At 38.2% G+C, this 21,725-nt stretch overlaps 1 protein-coding gene across 1 annotated transcript in view; it reads right to left on the minus strand.

Annotated features, from left to right (window-relative positions):
- RORB (RAR related orphan receptor B) overlaps positions 1 to 21,725 on the minus strand; it is a 202,962-nt gene that overhangs the window by 33,348 nt on the left and 147,889 nt on the right. Inside the window, exons 3-4 of the mRNA XM_037797309.1 lie at positions 21,550 to 21,691; positions 14,264 to 14,665 (exon numbers count right to left, since the gene is read on the minus strand). Of these exons, the coding sequence (XP_037653237.1) occupies positions 14,264 to 14,665; positions 21,550 to 21,691 (544 nt within the window). The remainder of the gene's footprint in view (positions 1 to 14,263; positions 14,666 to 21,549; positions 21,692 to 21,725) is intronic.

Here is a 21,725-nt window from a genome sequence, read left to right on the forward strand (position 1 = left end):
GTGTACTCTATACCACTTGTCATCAGAGAAGCAGTGTGATGACTCCAATGGAGACAAAACAGAGATATTTAATTTTGCAATCAGTGCTGCTGAAACAAGATATTTCAAGATCTATTAGAATTTTTCAATCCGAACTATACATGATAGATATAGAAGATGCTACAAAATGTTAACTTATGATTTTAGTTATACGCTGTTGGGTTCAGCATTTCTAGACTTTCATTGCTTATCATATTACAAAAGCCTTTCTTTTAAACAAAAACCTATATTCAAAGTTTTTATTGAATATCCTCCTATGTTGTTAAAAAAAGGGCAGGAATTACTCTATTCATCATATTAAAATAGATTGGTATGTCATGGTTCATCATTTTTCAATTTCACTGGGGCAGTCTAATTATTTAGAATCTAAAAAACATATCTGTTCTCTGGTAGGTATATAATGAAAACATAAGATTTTTACAGCTCTATAGCTTTCAAACCTTCATCTTCCTGGTGTAGGTTGTTTTCATTTTCCAAGATATGCTGATTTGCCAGTAATTTACAGGCTTCAGGGTTATAAGCAAAACTACAATTGCCACTAAAAATTGTATTATGAAAAACCTTATAAGTGTTTCTATAATGCATCTCCTGGGAACTGTTGGTCTAAATTTAAGAATTCTCTGGCCTCTGCCACCAAAGCTTAGGGTTCTACTGGGTTTGAGGAAGGATGGGCAAAGATAAACACATTAGTAGGTTAGGCAAAATTGGAAATTAAATCAACATGCATGCTTCAGGACTTAGCTTACATACCTATTCCTGCTTCTCCCTGTTATCAGGTCGAAGAGGCAGCTGCGACTACACTCTGATTCTACCAGCAATTTATTCTTACTATAGTTGGACTCATACTGTGGTTATTTATATGGATCTGTTTGTTATAATTCAGATGGTGAGTCCTTCGAGACTTGGGCAGCAGAGCCTAGCACAGTGCCTTTATATATTCATTCGACAAACATTTTTTGGAAGATATGTGTACCAGGTCCTGATACAGATTAAGATCTTTGTTTTCAAAGATCTTTCAAGCATACCATATATCACATCCTATCCTATCCTATCCTACTTATCCTATATCATGGGACAAGTTCCCTGAATTATTGTGGGAGCCCAAAGTCTGGGGAAAGCTGAAAAATAACCATGGAGGAGGTGTCTGTTGACCTGGGTTTTGAAGGATGAGTAGGAGTTTGCTACATGGAGAAGAGAAAGGTGTATCACAGGTAGAGAGAATAATATTACGAAGGCAAGATAGAAAGTCAGCTATAGGCTAGGTAATTTCTGACATCATATCTTATATCATTACATTCCCTTCCACTTCAGTGATTATTATCTCCTTTCTACTGAGGAAGAAAGTAAGGTTCAGAAAGAATGAGTGACTCTAGAACAATTTTTACAGAGCTAGAAAATGGTGTTTTGAAATCAGGTCTACCTTCTGTCAAGAAATCTGTTATGTTTCCAATATAGCGTGCATGGGGTCAATGGTGAGAAATGACACGAGGGACGGAAATTGTGACTGGAGCATGAACAACTGAGTAAGTCAGGCCAAAGCAGGTATCTTATCTTGTGAAGCAGGATAGTGACATGGTCACTCTTTTTGTGTGTTAGAAAGGTAATCCTGACACTGGCAAAGATGAGGTGGCATTAGAGAATATGTGAGATTAATCAAGCTGTTCTAAACATTTAGGCAAGACATGAGGAGGCCTGGACTAGCTGAAAATGGTAGGAGCAGAGGGGCTGGATTCCAGGAACAATTCTGAAGGAGAAAGCACAAGACCAGCAGATGAGGTGTTGGGAGAAACAGGAAACATTAAATATAATAGATGCTCAATCAGTGGTGAATTTGTTAAAGATAACGTTGAAAGTTTTTATTCAAACACCATCTATTCATCTATCCATCCTTCCATCTTCTCCCTTATTACACAAAGGATTTGAGAAAGCCAAGACTGGCCATTTGTTGATGATCTTCAAGCCTAAGTCCTCAGGGTGAATTTCAAGTCAAACATTAAACATGCACAATTATTTACCATCCCCTTTTGGTGTAAAATGAAAGGCACATCTCTTGGGGACTTAAGACATATAAATAGCAGTGAAGGAAAAGACACAGTAGCAGCAGCTGCAGAAGCCATCCTCCTCTACTCTTCCATTAACTTGCTGTGCAAAAGAGACCCAGGTGCAAAAATGGACTTGACTTTCTCAAGGCCCAGGTTGGTAAACCACAAGGTGAAGCTAGGCTTAGTCTCATGGGAGCAGGGCCCGGGAGCTCATTCTGGTGATCAGAAAGATGCATGAAGATCAGAGGAGACGGTCTGCTTGGACTGAGAGTCTGCAGTTGTGAAAAGGGGAGGAGGACTTATAAAAAAGGGATAAAGAGAGAGACAATGAATACAGTATGCATTTTCCCGATGGAACCAAAGGAACTTTCAAGAGTCCTTGTCTGGAAAGATAGAAAAGGTAATAGTAAATGAAGTCCTCTCCCGGGACCAACCACATGAGCAAGTCCAGACAAAAGAGACTGAGTTGTAAAAGAACAGAGGATATGGAATCTTTCTGGGCAATCACACACCTCTCATCCGTTTCCCCGACTTGGATTGCAGCTGCTTCTCAGAGCCCAGATTGTGTTGGAGTTTTTAACTTGCTTGGGCTGCAAATGGTGTGTGTTGAAGAAGGAGCCAGAACGCACTGTGCTGGATATTGAGTCCAATAAGGAAACGGTCCAGATGCTCACCGAGGGGAAACTGAACCACCTTCAGTGGCGATGCCCATGAACTTTACTCCCTGCTCTTCCTGAGACCAGGGAGAAGCCTAAGTATTTCTTAAGTGGAGACGAAAGTGAATCTGTAGCCACATCTTTTTGGAAGTTAAGATTCTGTACGTGTGTTCAGTGAAACAGAAGTTTGCCCAATACCCTAAGAGGGTATGTGGGCTGCTGTGATTGTTAATAATAATGACAAGAAGAAGAAAAACAATTTATATATTCAGTTCAGTCTTTTTTAAATCATGATGAGATAAAATGTAAATGTTGATGCTAGCAAGAGGATATTGGGGGTGTAGTTATAGGCTAAGATTAAGTTGATCTTTCTAATTTTTTATTTATTAATTTTATGAAAAATAGCTTGCTTTCACTTTCTCTTTCTCTTCCTCTCTTTCTCTTCCTTCTATTTCTCCATATGTATATAAATAAATAATTTTTTTTTCATAAAATTGCTATTTCATTTTACTTTTCTTGGAGAAAGACTTTGCTTGGAGAAAAACTTACTGGAACCCAAGACTTGTATCCAATTAATAGAATTTGTAATTTTATTGAGTAACTTTATGGGATAGAAATGACAATGTGGGATTCAAAATGAAACAATAATCCTGGAAAGCTTTAGAGTAATTGATGCAGGCAAATAAACTTCTCTGTCATTTTTGATTGAAAAATATAAAATGTATTGTTGAAATTGTCACACTTCCCTAGAAGCCTTAAGAGTAATCTTAGTTCCAATCAGGATGGAGGCAGTGAGAAGTGAGAAATTAAATTTTTGAAGGGAAGAGTGTAATAAAAATTGATCATAATTCTCAATAGTGCATGCAATAGTTACAGAGCCCTGAGGCTAGAACCAACCTCCTTCCCCCATTTCCAAAGACTGTTATTTAAATAATTCTGAAAGCAGTTGTGTCTCCTTACTCTCTCTCCGAGATTGTTAAAGGACTTCCACACCTCCTTCCCCTCCTCATTATCCTTCACTGTGATCTACTGAATAAATCAAAGTAGAAAGGAAGTCCCTCCTTTAAGCATTCAAAGCATATGTGAGACTTATGTGATAAACTTCACACAGGCAAATGTCGTTTTTAAAAGGTTAGTCATATCATAAGATATAAAAATAATATTTTGAAATAATGCTTAAGGAAATATATGAAAAGGAACTTTTCTTTGTTTACTTATTGATCCCCATAGTACAGCAAACTTTGGAAATGAGTCATCCGAATTCCTTCTATGTAGGAAAAAAGGCTAAATAAACCTGCTTATTTTGGTGAGGAATAAGTAAACCAAAAAGCAAAGAGACAATTTCCATTTGTAACTGTGATGTTATAAACTGAGGACCAGCTCGCAGCTATTAAAATAACAAGTGACCTTCTGTAGCTCTGATTTCCACTGCTCAGTGGGTTTTTCCACCAAAGCAGCTTATTTTAGCACTCACTGGATTATTTCAGCAAATGGTGCTTTCCAAAGGTTAGAGTGCCTCAGACACGGATTGCACTGGTAGTTTCATTAGAATCCCACATCCTGGGAATGGAGAAAGTAGTGCATATCTTTAAAAACTACTGCTTTTAGTGTTATTATCAAGAATACCCATGGCCCAACTGTACCAAGGCGAGAAAAGCTAAAGACTCAAAGCTATAGATAGCACTAGAGGGTGTTGCGTCTGAATTTAATTCTTTTTTTCCTTTTTTTTTCTTTCTCATAAGAAAGGATGGTTTCTTCTTGCAGAACTATTCTTCCTATTCATTTTCCTCCACAAGGGATTTTTTTTTTTTTTTAAACTTGGAAGTATTCTTCCTAAAATACTATATCTCGGCCTCAATCAAAATGATTAATGAATTTTTAATTTGCCACTTGCCTTAAGGATCTGGAGAACCGCTGAATTCTCTGTTTAGTTTATACCACCAGTGTGACAAATGGAATTCTTAGGGGATTGACTTTGAATTAATGCCAGGATATCTCTAAGGACTTGCTCAAGGCATGTTTTAAGTGCCTGCATTAAGTTTTCATAATATCAAAATTCATCAGAATCCACTCTCAAAAGTGGTAACTATAATACATTAGAATAGATGGTTGAAAGGTGAAGCATTTAATAAAATGCTCATTTTGTCTTTTTGACAACAGACAACCAGTTTGACAAGTTTTCCATCATTAAATAGAACAAATCTATTGGTTTGCTACCATAAAGTGTGAGCAGAGAAGACAATGTCAAGTTAAAGACCTTTCTGATTTTTCTAAGTTCTAACTAGAGATCATGATATTTTAATGAACAGAATTGTGCTATGAGAATAAAAACATCAACAGTACTTAGCTTGAAATAGTGATCTATTAGTGATAAGTAGCTTCAAAAGAAAAGTAATAGATTTAACATTTAACTTCCTTAAATACTTTTAAGATGATTTGGGGGCATAAATATCTCATAACTTATTTATTGGCTCAGTTTCATGGTCCAACTGCTTGTTATTTTGTCACCAAGGAATTGCGATACCTACCAGTGTCCTTTTCATACAAATTCTATTGCTAACCCTTAGAGAATGACATAACTGATTTTTACCTCATGCAGACCTGAAACAAAAGATTCTTAGTTCTTTAGAGAAAAGATATTTACAAAACATAAGATTATGTTACTATTAGTCTTTTAAAAATGATGATGATGCGATAAAACATAATTCATTGAAAAATGAACATAGAGGAAAGCATAAAGAAAAATTCATATTAATGCAAGTAATAATATCTGTCAAAAGACTGAATGATCAGGTTAGTAAGATGGTAAACATCTTCTTAAATTTCAGGAAGCTCATGTCAGGTAGCATTTTAATAGAAGATAAGAAAGCAGGAAACAAAGCAGAAAGAAAAACTGAAAGAACCCACAGAGCATTTGTGTTTAAGCAGAGTAGACTCAAAGGAAAAAAATCATAAGCAGCAAAAACAAATTAACTATCTAAGAGGGTGCTGTCTTAATACTTAAATAACAGAAAGCTGTTTTGGATTACAACTGTTTTGTTTTATTGCAACAGTGCATGTCTAACTTTTGGGAAATTACAGTCCTCTTCCTTGAAACTAGTTTAACAAAATTGAGAAACAATCTACTATGAAAACATCACATTTCAAAGTTAACTTGCATAGTAAAAGACCTCTTTCACAGAACAATACGAAAAGATCAACCTACTTAAATGCCCAGGAACTGGGAGTTTCAAGGGAGCTATCTGCTGAGGGCAAGGCAGCCAACGTGGCTCCTTTCACATTTTTGGTTGGTGCCCTTTGGGAAGTCACTTCAACTCGTTAAGTATTAGTTCCTTTGGTTTGGTCCTCCATCTACAGAAGGATTTGGCAGCAGCGACATTTTCTAATGGCCTTGTGAACATGTTGATTGGAATCTGAGGACTACACGAGAATTTCTCTTTGTTTTGACTCATGAGGGAGAAGTCATGTAGCCTTACAGAGAAGTCTTACAGAGGTAAGAGCACAGTTCACAGTCTTAAAAGCACTTGAACAGCCTCAGATAGAACAAACAAACAAAAAATACAATCCAGAATCTATTAAAATCTTTCCTCACTCTCTTTTAAAAACTGCACCTCCACACACTACCCAAAGGACAATTATTGGGTCACGAATGATGAAGACCTAATTATGAAAATTGCCCAGAGCCATCATTAGGATTGATTTGTACTATTTGGGTTTTGTTGGCATATAGATTGATTGTTCATTTCTACAGAAGCAACACTCTCCCCACCCCCTCTGGAAGTTTAGTCAATATATTTCTGACTGTTAGGAAGATCTAATTCAAAGGTAATCTTTGGAAACCATTTTCACATTTCTAATTTTTAACCTGAATTTTTAAAAGTAACTTGATTATTTAAATAACGTATTTAACTGACTAGTGTTTTAAAAGAAGTATTTTACTGACTAGTGTTTTAAAAGAAGTATTTCCCAAGTAGTCCAGCAACAAATTGTTCCAGGACATACCTGTCTGAAAACCAAATGGCAGGGCCCCAGCAGGCCTCATAAATACGGCTCAGACTTAAATAGTAAATCCTTTCTCCTCAGTATTGAGGGTGTATTGTTAAAGGGAAGCTTATATAAAACAACAACAAAACAAAACACAAAACGACACTTGTAAATATCCCAGAAATAAATCCTGTACCGGTTGACAGAGAGAATCTGTTAAGTTGGTTGCAGATCCTGCTAACGGCACCAAAGTAATAGCGTCCTTCACAACCCGGCAAACAATTGGTATTGCTGTGTTCCAATGGTCCGTGTGGTAATTTAACCCTAATGCGCTTTTCCCATAATGGGTGCTAGAAAATGGTTAATTCAGCATCCACCTCAATCAAAGGCAAAAAGAATTCAGAGCTCCTAATGAACACCAATGTCAAGGTTTGGAAAGCCTTCAAAGTGCGGCCTGCCTACAATATAACATGTTAAAATGCTGTTCAATGTGGAAACTGCCAGTGATGGCTGTTTCAGAGGTCACCTTATAAACAGAAACAGTCCCTACTTCTAGAAGTCATAGGGGGACCCTAGAAGCAGGAAATCTCCTTCCCTCTTCCTTACAGCAGAATATTTCATAGCTACAATGGCTTCTGAAATTGAGTATATAAAATGGAATTGGCTTTTCAGTAGCTTCTCAATGACACTTTTTTCGGCTGGTGGATTTTAGAATCTTCTTAGGAAGCTATGAATTCAGAGCCAAACTAGTATCTCCAGGGGAAGTCCACTGAGGAAGATCAATTCTGCACAACTTCAACTCAAAATAGGAAAGGTGCTTTAGAAGATTTACCTAATCTAGTAAATGCTATCGCATTAGGAAAGCTATATTAACTTGTATTAACATGTATGAGAAAGTAGTGACTAATATGCATACAGGTATTATAAATAGATATATGTTTTTATAAGCCCTTGAATTGAGCATAAAATATAAATGATCTTTACATTTATTTAGAGCTTGGCTGGTCAGAAAGTGCTTTTGTAGACATAATACCATTTAGTCCAGGTATGAGAATGATTGAGCATGTCAGGAGAGTGTTTTTACTATGGGTTTTTAGACCATCTTTGTGAGGTTATTAAAAGAATATCTGAGAAGATATGGGTTTAAATGATGCTAGGGAAGAGCTATAGAGCTCTTTGTTCCCAGGATGCACTGGAATAATTCACGGCCATGAATGGTTAATGCTATAGTTGTAACCATCGTAGGAATATGGCCAACTGGGCTTCTTAGCCCAGTCCCCACACATGGGAAATTTGTTTTTGAGATAGAAGGCAGGATTCTGGAAATAAACAGCCCTATGGGAGATATTCAGTGAAAGGTAAAAAACCAAGGTGGTGTTAAAATTTCAGAGGAGTCGAGCAAGTCCCTCTCTAGTAACCAAGGTGGCTGGGGGCTAAGGCTGGCTGTTCGTAGTCAAGAACAAATCTTCATTTTGTATTTCCCCTTTTTCCCTCTGGGGACAGTGGGGCGGTAATCAAGATGGAGTGGGCCAGGGGGCAGGAGGATTTGCCCTAAAGCTGCATCTGCACAGCCTCTCGTTCTATACTTAGATTGTACATGTGCTTGGGGTGGTTTGGCATAGGCAACCACCCTCCCCTTGAGCTTTCTGGTGACCTTGAGACTCATTTTAGTTTGATCTCTTGTTTTATCAGGGGGGTGGATGGAGAGAAGAGGCTGGTGCAGAGTCCTGATTTGATGGTGGTTATTAATGTAATTGACAGGGCCATTCTGCCTCAGGGAGAGCCCCCAGTGTGGTCCCGCACCATTGAGGCAAGCGTGGCTGATTACTGCAGAAACAGCTGCTTCAGCGTGGTGAGGGATGGCCTGGCTGTGTTGTCCCCAACTCCTTACCTCCTCTCCTCTGTCCTATCCTTCTCCTTGTGAATTGTCTATAAACAAAGGACAATTTGGTTATAGACATAATCCTTCCAAGGACAACCATAATCCTTCCAAGACGTTTAGTCCAACCCCTTATCTTTCAAATGACTGGAATGAGCCTCAAAAAGATGAACTAATTTTGAACAATTTCCTTTGGCTATAAAGTGCAGAGTTAGGAATCCCAATTTCAATGTACTTTCCAGAAACTGCCTGCAAAGGGTGTGTTGGGGTACGGGTGTTTGAGGGGGGAGGGGGGAGAGGGCAATGGAAACTCACACAATGTCTTCCCTCAAGACAAGAAGAGAAGAACTAAAGACATTGGATTTTTCTTTCCCTATGCTACTTGAATGATTTTTCTCATGAGTTTAATCTACTTCTATCCGTTTTAAGGACAGTTGCTTCTAATTTGAATGCCTATCTGCATTTGATTCAGGTACTATTAGAGAACGCAGGAAATACATGGTAAGTAGTTAATTCCTATTCCATGCACCATTTCTGAATGGGTAGTTAAAATATGCATAATACATTTAAGCAGTTATAAAATATTTATCAGTAAAAGCATATGGCAATAAAGGTGCTGTCTTAAGACTGTACCACTTGTATGGGATTCTTAATAAGCAGTAATTGAAATGCCACCAAGTTTTACAGAACTCCCCCAAATTAAACAACGCTGGTAATATTTTCCGTGTTTCTGTGTTGCCTTGACAGAATAAGGTAGTTCATTCAGAGACTAGATTTCTATTAGGCCAATTCTTTTTTGTAATCTCCTCTCACTATTAATACTCAGCTTCTATAGTATGAGAAATTTAAAAATGAGGTTCATTTCTGTTTTTGAAGCTTAAAATTCTGAGCTCAATAAACAGAACACAATAGAAACAAGTAACTAGATCTATGTTTAAGACCATAGAGGAAGGGACCAAAGAATTCTCATCTTATTATCTTTATCTGGAAAGTTACTCAGGTGATGTGTATACAAGACAACTGATCCCCTTAGTATCACAGCTAATTTGATAATTTTTTTTTCTTTTTTTAAAATTTAAGTGTACTGTTTTACTGTTTGACTGAACTGTCTGTTACTTCATAGGCACACTGTCAATCATCTTTCAGCTTAAATGAATATTTTTCATTAAGACTACTGGTTCCATGGAATCGAGAGTCCTGGGAAATTATTCAACCCATCTGAGAGCTGTGGTTGGGGAGTAAAAAAACAAGAGGTTCCGCTTCCTTCCTCTGCTTGTTTGCTAGATATTCTTTAGCTATTCTTCCTTTCTCTTTTCCCAACATTGAAAATTTTTATTTCCAAAGGTATAGCACAACCATCATGCCAGTTTAAGGCAAAATTCCAACTAAACTCAGTTAATCCTGCTGCCTAAATATTAATTTGTAGCCGACTTCTGCCTTTCCCTTATTACCTTTTCTTCTCCCTCGGGATGTTCAAAAATGCGAGGATGCAATTCCTGAAATTCATGTTTTTTTCCATTTGTTTACTCTTACTTTTTTATCCCCAGATCATGGGAATAAATCATTCTTGATAAGAGATGTGGCTCAAAATAATTCATAGCCACCACCTCCCCCACCTGGGTATGGTACCAGCATACCCAGGACTTATAATATATAACACGCTCGATAACAATTACTTACTTTCATGTGTGTCAAAAACCAGACAGTGAGCACAAGAAGCACGTTCTGCTCATCTTGAGTGCCTGGTACATTTCTTAAAAGAATAACTGACAGACTGAGGTAGTGGAATGACCGATGTTAGAATTTAAGTTTACCACCAAACTCTGTGCCCTAGGAAATTCACTCCCTGTTTTTGAAGCTTAATTTCATTTTTCTCATTTGCACAATGTGGATAGTCTGTGCACTGCCTGCCTGTAGTCACTAATGTGAGGCTCAAATGTAGGCACTCAAATGAAGGAATTTTCTACATTTCTCTACAAACGTAAGTGTTATTAGGGTCCTTAACCTAGGAAGTTTATAGTTCCTTAGGTGCACTTTTAGAAAGACAAGTTTGATTTTTCTGGGGGACATTCCCACTGTGCTCAGTGAACATTTCCCAACTCTGATAACATTCATGTAACTGACTTTTGGGATTTGCACACAGTTGCATATACAGTTGTTTTATGGTTCTTAAATGTGATTTTCTTAACAATTTAAAAACTGTAAGATTTTATTCTACATGGACTGATTCAAACACTGGCTAAAAAAATAATCTGCTTTTAAGATGACCCCACCTCAGAGTAATGACTTGATTGCATGTATTTCATTGTTCCCTCAGAAGCCAGGGAAGTAGACCAGTCCTTCTCATAGCCAGGGGTGAAGTTAAATATTATTTGGTGTGATACAACCATGAATTCACAGAGTAAAAGATGACTAAAATCAGATTTACTGTTTTATGTGCACAAGGTTCTTTCGAGGACAGCTTGTCACAGATTGGTACAGATGCCCATTAACTGAATCAAGTAAAAAATGTCAACATGAAAACCCTGTGAGCTTGAGTTTGTACAGCACCCATGAGGACATCAGATAGGCAGCAAACACCAAACAACTCTTTGCTGTGGTAATGCTAGTTAGCTTTTGAGGGGCTCCCTTTGTTTGATGAGAGAAAATGTAGGGTATTGGCTAAAAGAATGGGCTTTGAAGTTACTCAGACCTGGCTCATATACTTACTTTGCTTTTTCCAAGTTATATAACTTTCTGAGCCTCCATTTTTTTCATCTGTAAGATGGGGATACAGATACGTACATAACAGGCATAGTAGGATTGTTATGGAAGCTAAATAACAGCATGGTTAAATGCTTAGGACAGCGCTAGGCACAGAGGAGCTACTCAATAAAAGGTAATTATAGTATCTGTAATGTTACTATTAAGTAATAATTAATGAGATTGATAATATTGTGGTATCAGTTATATTAATATTAATAATGATAGGCTTATGCATGCCAACCGCTGCCCTAAGAACTTATAAATACTAACTTATTTAGTAATACATATAGAGACTATTCTTGCCCAGGTTTACAACTGAGCCTCAGAGAGGTTTTGTATATCGCTTAAGTGGAAAGATGCAACCAAGATTCGGACCCCAGAAACAGAGTTCTCAACCACCATGCTATACCACTGCAGCCTTCCTGCTCAATGCTAGTGTTAGGGCCTCAGTGTTTTAGTGAAATGAGTGGCAGTTTTTTGGATGGTGCGGGAAGGAATAGTGTATTGCGCTACTGTGGTTAGTCATAGGTACCTAGAGCCAAGAATGAGTTTGTGTCCACTAGATGGCATTGCTGTTTTAACGAAATGTAAGCCAAGCCAATATTTAGGCTTAGGAGTGCGAGAGCATGCACAGGGCAGTCTAACTGCAACCCTAAAAGTCTGATGGAAGAGGCTACCACAATTTAGAGCATATCTAGAGATCTCTAAAGTCTAACTGTACATTGAAATATTTAGGAAAATATATGCTAGTTCATTTTAGGTGTCAGTGTCTGCATAGAAAATCTGGATGACTTTTGAAATTATCTAGTCCAAATGCATCAGTTTACAGATGAGTAAACTGAGGGTCAGAGAAGAAAAGTGACTTGCCAGGGTGACCCACATCTGATGGTTTGGCTGTAGTTCTCTCTCCACAATACTGTCTATTGATGCTAAACCACAAAGACACTGATCTCTGAACTCTTAGAAGACTTTCCTTTTGGATATGGAGACAGATGATTGCCCAAAAATTGTAACTTTTTTTGTTTGTTTATTTTATAAGGATTTAAACAAGTGTTCCAAATCAATAGTAGAATCAGGCACCTAGATACGAAGTAAGATAAAAACAAATACTGGAACCATTTTTTTTTTTTTTTTTTTAGTAACATGTTCTTTTGGAAAGATTGTGTGACTTCATTTACACAGGCCTTCCCTATTGGTTGACAGTGAAACTTGAGGAGAGTAAATCCATATCAGATAGAACAGTAATGGTTGAGCTTAAGGATTCTGGAACTAGGCTGCCTGCATTGGGACCTGGCTTTACCATTTAATAACCATAGGACTCTGGTTACTAACCCCTTTAAGCTACTGTTTCTGCATGTGTAAAATGGGGATAATAATTTTACTTATAAGATGTTTGTGAAAATGAAACGTGTGTCAAGTGCATGTGATATAGCAAAAACTTGGTTAAGAATAGCAATAATAATGAATATTTTTGTGATGGTTAGTTTTCTATGTCTCAATTGTGGATGCTGTTACAAGTGCTTTATCAACAATTTCTTTACTCACTATTACTTACTGAATTGCTAAAAAAGAAACATTGGGTTTATAACTGTGTTACATTTCTTCTTCCTCAATCTGATTGTACAAGTAGCCAAGAATATGGCCATGATTCTCGTTTTGTATTCACAGCCACTTAATTTAAAACACTTGCAAGATTTAGGTTTCTATTTCTGGGATAGACAAAGAAGGTGGCTGAGCACATGGTGTACAAAAAATAATAACAGCCAACAGTTATTGAGCATTTGCTCGGTACCAAACATTGCTCTGTTTTCCAGTTATTAACTCATTTAATTCTTTCCACAACCCTATGAGCTACATACTATTTCCCCCTTTTTAAAGATGAGCAAAGCTAGGATTAAGAAACTTGTTCTAGCTGAAATTATAAGCTTCAGAGATAAAATCCAAACACCTGTGTCCTGATTCTTAACCACACTTTGGTGCCACCTTTCAGAGTGGGATGTGAGGAGGTTCCAAAAGTTCCTGAGCAATAGTGCATGAAATACTACAGTAAAGCCTGGTATAGCCACTGCTTGGGTAGCTTTTCTCTGCTGCACAGGAGAGTAAAGTGTTAAGCCCCTATCAATGTTTTCACTACAGCCAGTTAATGAGATTAAGTAGACTTCTGAACTTAACAGGGTAAACCAGAGTTGTGACAGGTCAGCAGCGGCCATGGCTAGGCCCTCTTGAAGACCACTCCTTGGAATGGGAGGACATTACAATGCAGGACCGGGTTGCTGGTGCAATCAATGCCTGCGATTGTCCCCTCTCATTGGAGCTCATTTGCTTCTCTTATGCTCTGTAACGTTCCAGACTACACTCTTTTCATTGCCAATGATTCAGACTCTATTCACATGTAAAATTCTTGGATTGACTCTTAGTGGTCGTCTGGTCTACTCTTTACCATTACAGAAAAGGAAACTGAGGTACGGTTTGCTTAAGGTTTGTCCTCAGTTATCTGAGAGGGAGAGCTGGACCCCATTTCATTCCGTTATACCAAACTGTATCTATATTTCTTAGGTATTTCACTTTGAATAACATCACTTTGAATACATGCTGAAATATCCCTGATTATACCAATAACATTTTCCTTCAGGGGTGAACCTAAATTCAATAGCTAGTATCTTGCTATTTATAATTTGTTCTTTCTTCCTTTACTCACAATGAATTTTATAGGGTGGGGCAACAATGGTACTTATTAAAATACACTTTAAAATCAATCAGTTATCTGAAATCAATTAGTTATATCAATTAGTTGTATCAATTAGTTATGGATGCCAAGTAATTCACCTAAGACCCAAGCAAATGGCCCTATGAAATAGGGCCAAGGCAACTTCAAAACAGAATTTTCAAAAATGAACTGGGAAGAGAGTTCCACTTACCGATTTCAGTCATCGTTATCCCTGGTGCTAACTGCCCGTTGTTGAATGAGCTATAGGTAAACAAATTGGGTACGGATGTGAGGTCATAGAGGGGTTCTTGCTTTATCTGTTTGATTCCAGTCATGTCAAGTCCTGACTGATCCGGGGAGGGCTGGCCTGAATCCACGCTGTAATAACCCTCTGACTTGGGCAGGTCGATGACGTGCCCGTTGGCATAAGAGCCGCTGGTCTCGTTGTTCAGGTTGCCCAGGCCGTTGCTGATGCTGCTGCTGTACACCCTGGCCAGGGCTTCTGCCTCCCCGCTCTGCTGCTGCCGCTGTTCCTGCAGCCGCTGCTGGTGCTTCTGCACTTCGGCATAGAGGCTGTCCCGTTGCTTCTTGGACATCCTCCCAAACTTCACAGCTGGGTTGGAGAGAAGAGCAGAGCACAACACTTGTGGTTATCAGTCTCAGTAGCCGTCTCAAATCGACCAGGCCATGGATGGTTGCCCCCTTGATATCAAATGCACAAACTCCTAGCCTCATAACCCAAGAATCCATTCACTGACCTTTTGATGAAAGGTTATATTCAGTGGGAGCCTGTTCTAGTTTATGTCCATAGTGAGAATCGAACCAAAGCTCAGAAGAGGTAAAAGCTTATATATGCATTTGTTTCCTTGAAGTAAGAAGGCTTGTTTCCTTGTTCTTCCTAACTTGTGAAAAAACAAACAAGGCTACAAAATTGTACTTGCTATTGAAACGTCAACCAACACTCATTAGCTTTCTGCAATTTCTCTCTAAACATTAGGATTACCAGATTGTCAGACAGTACCCTATCATTTTCACATTTCAGCGTACCCATTTGCAGACCTGTTTTCTAAATCACATGTTGGGTGAAAACAAGGATGTGGGGCAGGATGATAAACACATTGTTCTTACTTGCTTTCAATTGGCTTTAGGGATCACATGAAAAGAATCTTTGGAAAATAGCAATTTTGTACATCCAGTACCCAGCAATTGAGCCAACAGTAACCTCTTTCTCATTTTACCACCCTCAAGTTTGATATTACCTATCTCTTCTGGCAAAATCCTCAGGCATTGGAGGAAAATGTTTGCAAGTGGTCACAATGTGTTGTCCCCTAACTTAGGGGGCTTAACCTCCTGAATTCTTATGAATACTGACATTTTCCCTCCCAAGCTGTCAGCTGTCTTGTTAGGCTGTGAACATCCTGACTCAAGGAGTCACTTTGCCTGATTCTTAAAGCACTACATTTTTCACATAATGTTTAATGGTGATGACTATGACAAATTTGGAGGTTCCCATCAAAGTTTCTCTTTTCCTTTGAAACAATGTTCCCATCACCTGTTGGTGTTAGGAGTTCACAGAATGTAGAAAGAAGCAAGTGGAGGATAGAAAAGTCTAATTTCTGTCACTAGGGTTAGTGCTTTTCTGAGAATAGCTAAATAGTGAGATGCTTAAGAACTCTCCAAAAGGAAGTGTCCACGGAGGAGATTCTGCCGTGAAAGAGACTGCCATTCGATCCCCTCTCTTCCTCCAGTATTCCTTTTCCTCTTCTTTCTCTGGCTATAGAGTCACCGAATTTTGTCTGCACGCAGGCTGTTCAGAATAGAGACCATGTTTCCCAGTCCTCTCCCGGCCAGTGGCATCTATGTGATTACGCCACGGTTAACAGAAAGGCAACAAAGCTGTGGATACATGTCTGGGAAGCTTCTTTAAAGGTCCAGGCCTGCCATTTTCCTCCTGGCTGCCTGCTGGATTGTGGATGTGAGGACTGGACTTGGAGCACTACAAACTCTTCCCACTCCCCTTTAGTCTTTCTTAAAATCCTATGTCTGGCATCCTGACACTGTCTAAGCAGGAAAATGAAGTTGTAATTATCCAGGAATTTTTCTGAATGAAGACAGGCAATCTGGTTAACTCAGACCAAGCTCCCTTTTTCTCCTCAGTTGTTATTTTTATAGGGTCTTCAATCATTTGGTTCATTGCATATAATTTTGTTTGTAGAGACACTGTCTATATTAGATTCTCTTTCTCAAGACAAATTTATAAGCTTATTAATTGCAGTGAAATTTCCAGTTTGTTCATGCACAGAATTCTATAGATAACTTTTAGTGGAAAGCTTCCCTTGTACCTTTCCAAATAATTTACTAGATGTCATTTTCTAGGAAAAATTACTTTCTGTCTAAGAAGAAATAAACTATGATATATTTTGTTTCAGAAAGAATCCCTTCCTCCCTCAAGAAAGTAATGTGACATACTTCTTTATTTGCCAGCCCTCTGTCCTTTGCATTCATGTTGGATTAGACTAGTTCTTAGTTGCAGAGCTATGGAGGTGAAGACAAAATCTGTATTTATCGCTATAGATTAAGATTTTTGTTTTGGAACGGGTAGGTATACTTTCTGATTTATTTTAATTTTTTTTTAGTTTTGCATTTAATTAATTTGCATTTAATTAAGCCATGTGACTGCCTTGGGTCAGTGGGATATTGACAAATGTGACCCAGCAGAGGCTTGAAAAAAACTGCTTGTGTGGTTGGGCTTTTCATCATGACGAGGACATGCCTGAGCTGGCTTCCTGGAGGATGAGCTGTGAAGCAGAGCTGGGCCACCCCAGTCGGCCCAGGCAAGGCCACCTAAGATCAGCAGAGCCACAGAACTGACCCACAGCTGACGGTAGATGCCTGAAGGACCCCAGCCAAGATCCGACATTTAACAATTTTAGGTTCGAAATTCTACCATTAACCATAACCTCATAATCAAAGCTAACGATGTCAAATAAGCATGCTGACAAGACCTCTGCCCCTATGAACATCTGAAAACTCAATGGAGAAAAACTATGGCTTTTCTAAAATATCGACTTATCAGGTCACTAAGCAACTGAGATATTTTTAAACTACTTATGGCTCTACTATATTTTGGAATCATCAGAGTTAAGACTTAATCAAGGACTCCACTAATAATTGCTTTTATGCCGTTTTAGAATGAATTTTCCACTCATTTCAGAAACGCTGATAAGGCAGGGTTTCAATTTTATGCCTGTTCCTACAATGAAAGTAGTGACATATTTGGGAAACGATGACAGTATATGGCAAAAATAAACCCACTGAATTTTCTGGTATACAAATAATTCCTTGTCACTATTTGTAAGTACATTTGTTGTATTGATAGGCCTATTTTATCCAAGGCTATGCTACTACTATATTTTCAAATATTAGCATTCTTCCTGCCACTATCCATTGAACAGAATGACACATATTTTAAGTGTTTGCCCCTCTCAAACTTGAATTAGTTTGTTAATGAGATTCACTTGAGTATAGAGGCAGCCTCTTGTTAAACTGCTGGCTCTCAAAGAAAGTACCACAATTTGGTATACATTGCAAGTGCTTTACAAATATTCAGTAATGATGGCACTTGCTCATGATATTCTCTTAACCCTTGTTTTGATTCCACACTAGCAAAGAACAATTTTAAGCAAAAGTATTGGAAACCATTTCATATTTTTTTGGATTGTGAGATTCTAAATGGAATCTAAGTTTTCAGAGTAAATACTTAAAAATAAAGTTATTGCTCCTTCAAAGATTTCTACTTTTTCTTCATGTTACCCAGACATATGTTTTTGGCTTCATGATAACCCAATTGTAAAACAATCATCTGTGACTTCCTATAAACATTTTGGAAATTATTTTACCTTATTTTAACTTACTATTTTTAGTTGTAAAGTTCTTTATGTTTCTGTCTTGCTCTTTACCAATGAAACTGGTCTTAATTTAACTCCTTTCAACTTTAAGGATGTATCAGTTTTTTTTTCTTTTTAGAGCTCTTAGTTTTGTTAAGAAGCCTGATTCAACTTATCTAATCCTGTTCTTCATGATTTTAAAATCTTGTCTCTCACCTCCTCTAACTTTTTGTCAAATAGAACCTCCTGTGATGATGGCAATGTCCTCTGTGCTTTCCAATATGATCACCATAAACCACATGTGGCTATCGAGGAATAGAAATACAGTTTGTGTAACTAAAGATGAACTGAATTTTAAAATTTTTTGCATTTTAATTAATTCAAATTTTAATTTAAACCGTGGCTAGTGGAGACTATACTAGACTGTTCAGCTCTTAATAGAAGAAGCCTAATTTGCAAAACTTGTCCTTGGAGGGCAGCTTCCATTCTTTCACAGATGCAAAATACCTGAAAGGACACATACTATATTTTTCAAGCTTAGTGTTTGGGATCCAATATCTTCCTACTGATACTGAGCCTTTTCCTGAACTTTTAATTTATAGAAGCATAATTGGAAATAGTATACACTGAAGATCCCTTCAACACAGAGACGAACCTAACATTTGTGAAGGGTCCAGTTAAAAGAAAAATAAATAAGAGATGGTGGAAGATGATTTAGTGGGTATATACTTGTAATGAATTCACATACACACAGATATGCATAACCTCACCTTTTTATACATGTAAACAAGTGTTATGTGTTCCAAGTGGATTTGATTTTTTGGTTCTTTGCCGAAGCCAAATTAGAACAAATTTGTTATTGCCAAATTTGTTGCCTACTCGTATATGTGCCATTGCTAAAAAAAACACTATAGGAACAGAAATTCAGGAGAGAATAAAGTTGAGAATGAAAATCCAAGGATTTCAAAAGTCATGTCAAGCTATCTACAGGTAAGTACGTTGTTTCAGCGACCAGTCATGGGGAAGGGAGATTCTTGGAGCCAGGATTAGCTAACAGAGAACAAATGCAAATATCAAAATGAAGACGTCATTTTATCCCTAAGGGAGGGGAGAGTTGTGAAAAGGAGTTAGGTGTAGGGACTTCTACCTTGACTACTAGTATTGCTGCTAAAGCACTTTGAAAATATTTGCTAAGTCAGTTGAAAGTAGTGATAATAAATACGCAGCAGAAAGAAAACCACTTCCCATTCGTGAGTCCTTACTAGACATGGCTAATCAATCATAACTTCAGGACTTTTGAATCCTTCAATGCGGCATACTGGGTATTACTTATCAATAGGGCATAAAACTGATTCAGCATTTCTGGTTTAATTTGGCCTATTTGATATAAGGTGCCCTTTAAATCAAGTTTCAGATCAGTATCCCTCCATATGACACAGTAAGAACCCCCCCCCTCCAAGAAACAGCCATTTCTTTGTTCTGTTTGAGCCCCTTCTTCTCCTCATTCCCAATCACTACTCCAACCCCCAATCATTTCTCTTCATCATTATTTGACATAAGACATGCTTAGGAGGCATTTTGGAAGATGTCCCTGGCATCCTAAAGTTAAGATGGATCAGTATCCTTAATCCCCAGTGTCTTTAGACACTGTATTGCTTTTACTTGCATAGAGGTTTACCTGCTGCAGTTTATCCCTGCTACCACCCCTCCCCCGAGAATAGAATGGGTCAAGCCATTAAATGCCCCCACCCCTGACATGTTTCTTTTATGCCATGGGGTTCAGACAGTCTTTTAGATTCTGTTAGCTGATTTCACTGAATCTGGTGAATCTGCCCATCCCTTGCCCACTGATTCTGTTCACCAGAACAGACACACAAGATACTTCCTTTTATTGTAGGAATGGGTAACAAAAAGAGATACCCAATGGTTTATTGTTTTTGCACAATTAATGGGGATTTTTAGATGTTGTTAATTAATATGCAGACTTCATATGGTAGAAGTGAAGTGCATAATCATCACCTCAAATTCTCATGTAAGTTCACCAAATAAATCCCAGGGAAAACCACCTAACCCCTACCTTTCACTCTCTTTGCCTTAGTTATATGGATGCAGAGAGCTATAAATCTATCCTAGGAGTAAATTTATGTAATTAGAAAGCCCAGAACAACAAGTAAACAAACAAAAAACCAGTTGGTTAATAGATGGAGAATTCTGGTAATGCACTGCTCTGCAGTTTTAGAAACCACCTATAAGCTGAAGGGCTCAAAGTTGGATTTTTATTTTTGGTCAAATTTTTCTTATCAGTATACTCTTGTGCAAAGACAAGTTTAGATTAGTTGGATTGGGAATTTGAGAAAAGGTAAGCAAAAATTCAAGGTACAATTGTTGAAGGCAAGCTAAAAAGTAAGTAGTTTATATGTTTAGATATCAGGACCTGTGCCAAGCTGAATTTATCCAAATGGCTAAAAGTCCTCACATTTACCCTAATAACCCATAAACCCCCCTTATACACTAAGGGACACTGAATGCCAATTATCTATGTCTATATTACTTTAAAACCTGGATTTTTTTTTTTTTTAATTTTGCTCCACATTGCCTTGAACTTCACCAGAGGGAATTTGACCAGAGGCACAGAATCCACAGTGATTTACACAAAGAGGGTACAGGGTCAGGAGCATTGTCTGCATCTCAGGCCCCTGGTATAGGAGAATTCCATGGTTCATTCAACTAACATTTACGATTCTGCTTTTGACCAGGCCCTGAAGATACAGTGAGAGCAAGACAGAAACAGTCCTAAGACACTGGGCAGCTTACAACTGGGGGCCAGGGAGCTGTGGCCAATGTCAGTGGGGAAACAGTCCAGATGAATGCCTAAAAATGGACTCAAACCTAGGTGAAAATATGGGTTCATCTTGATTGAGTTTATTTGTCCTCTCACATTAATCTAAAAAGTCCTACTGGGGGAGGAGGCTAAACCGCCCACTTGGGCTGTGGGAAGGTGGAGGGTACAGGTACGCCATGTTCTGAGGAGAACACGTCATCCACCAGCGCTTCTATGACTTGGACTTTTGCTGTAGCATTTGCAATCATCAACATGGGCTCCTGTAAGTCCAAAGGCTTATCCAGGTGGAAGTGACCAGCCAGTAGAGCTTTTGAACTTCCTATAAAAGCATTTTCTGTTCTTTAGCATCACCACATACTAAGCAACTCATGTACGCAGTTAGACCTACCTGGGGACCAACTTGTCCCGGTTTGCCTGAGATTTGCCCTGTATTAGCCCTGGAAGTATCGTGTCCCAGGAAATCCCCCATTTGCAGGTACATGGGAACAGTAAGTCACACACAACCTAGGCCTGCAAGGCTTTCACTTAACTTGGCTGGCATAGGGAGCTCCATGAGCTACAGGAAAGTCTTACTTTTCGTATTAATTCATAGGCAATACTACATTTTTATATGTTCTTACTTTTCCTCTTAAGGCACTACCAGAACTATGGTTTCTTTTCTCTTTCTTGCCAATTTCCTTGTCTAGAATTGTACAAGGGGCTTAAACAGACTGTGGAAAGCCTCCATTTGAAAGCATTTAAGTAAAAAATAGGAAGCCAGTGCCTTACCATCTCTCGACATTCCTAAGGCAAGACACTTCTGCAGTCGGCAGTGCTGGCAACGGTTTCTGTTGGTTCTGTCGATTAAACAGTTTCTCTGCCTAGGGCAGGAGTAAGAGGCATTGTTCTGCTGGCTCCTCCTAAAGAATCCCTGAAGGAAAAAAGATTAGAGGGAAATAGATTTA

Source organism: Choloepus didactylus, chromosome 10, assembly GCF_015220235.1.
Source record: "Choloepus didactylus isolate mChoDid1 chromosome 10, mChoDid1.pri, whole genome shotgun sequence".
NCBI classification, from domain to species: Eukaryota; Metazoa; Chordata; class Mammalia; order Pilosa; family Megalonychidae; genus Choloepus; species Choloepus didactylus.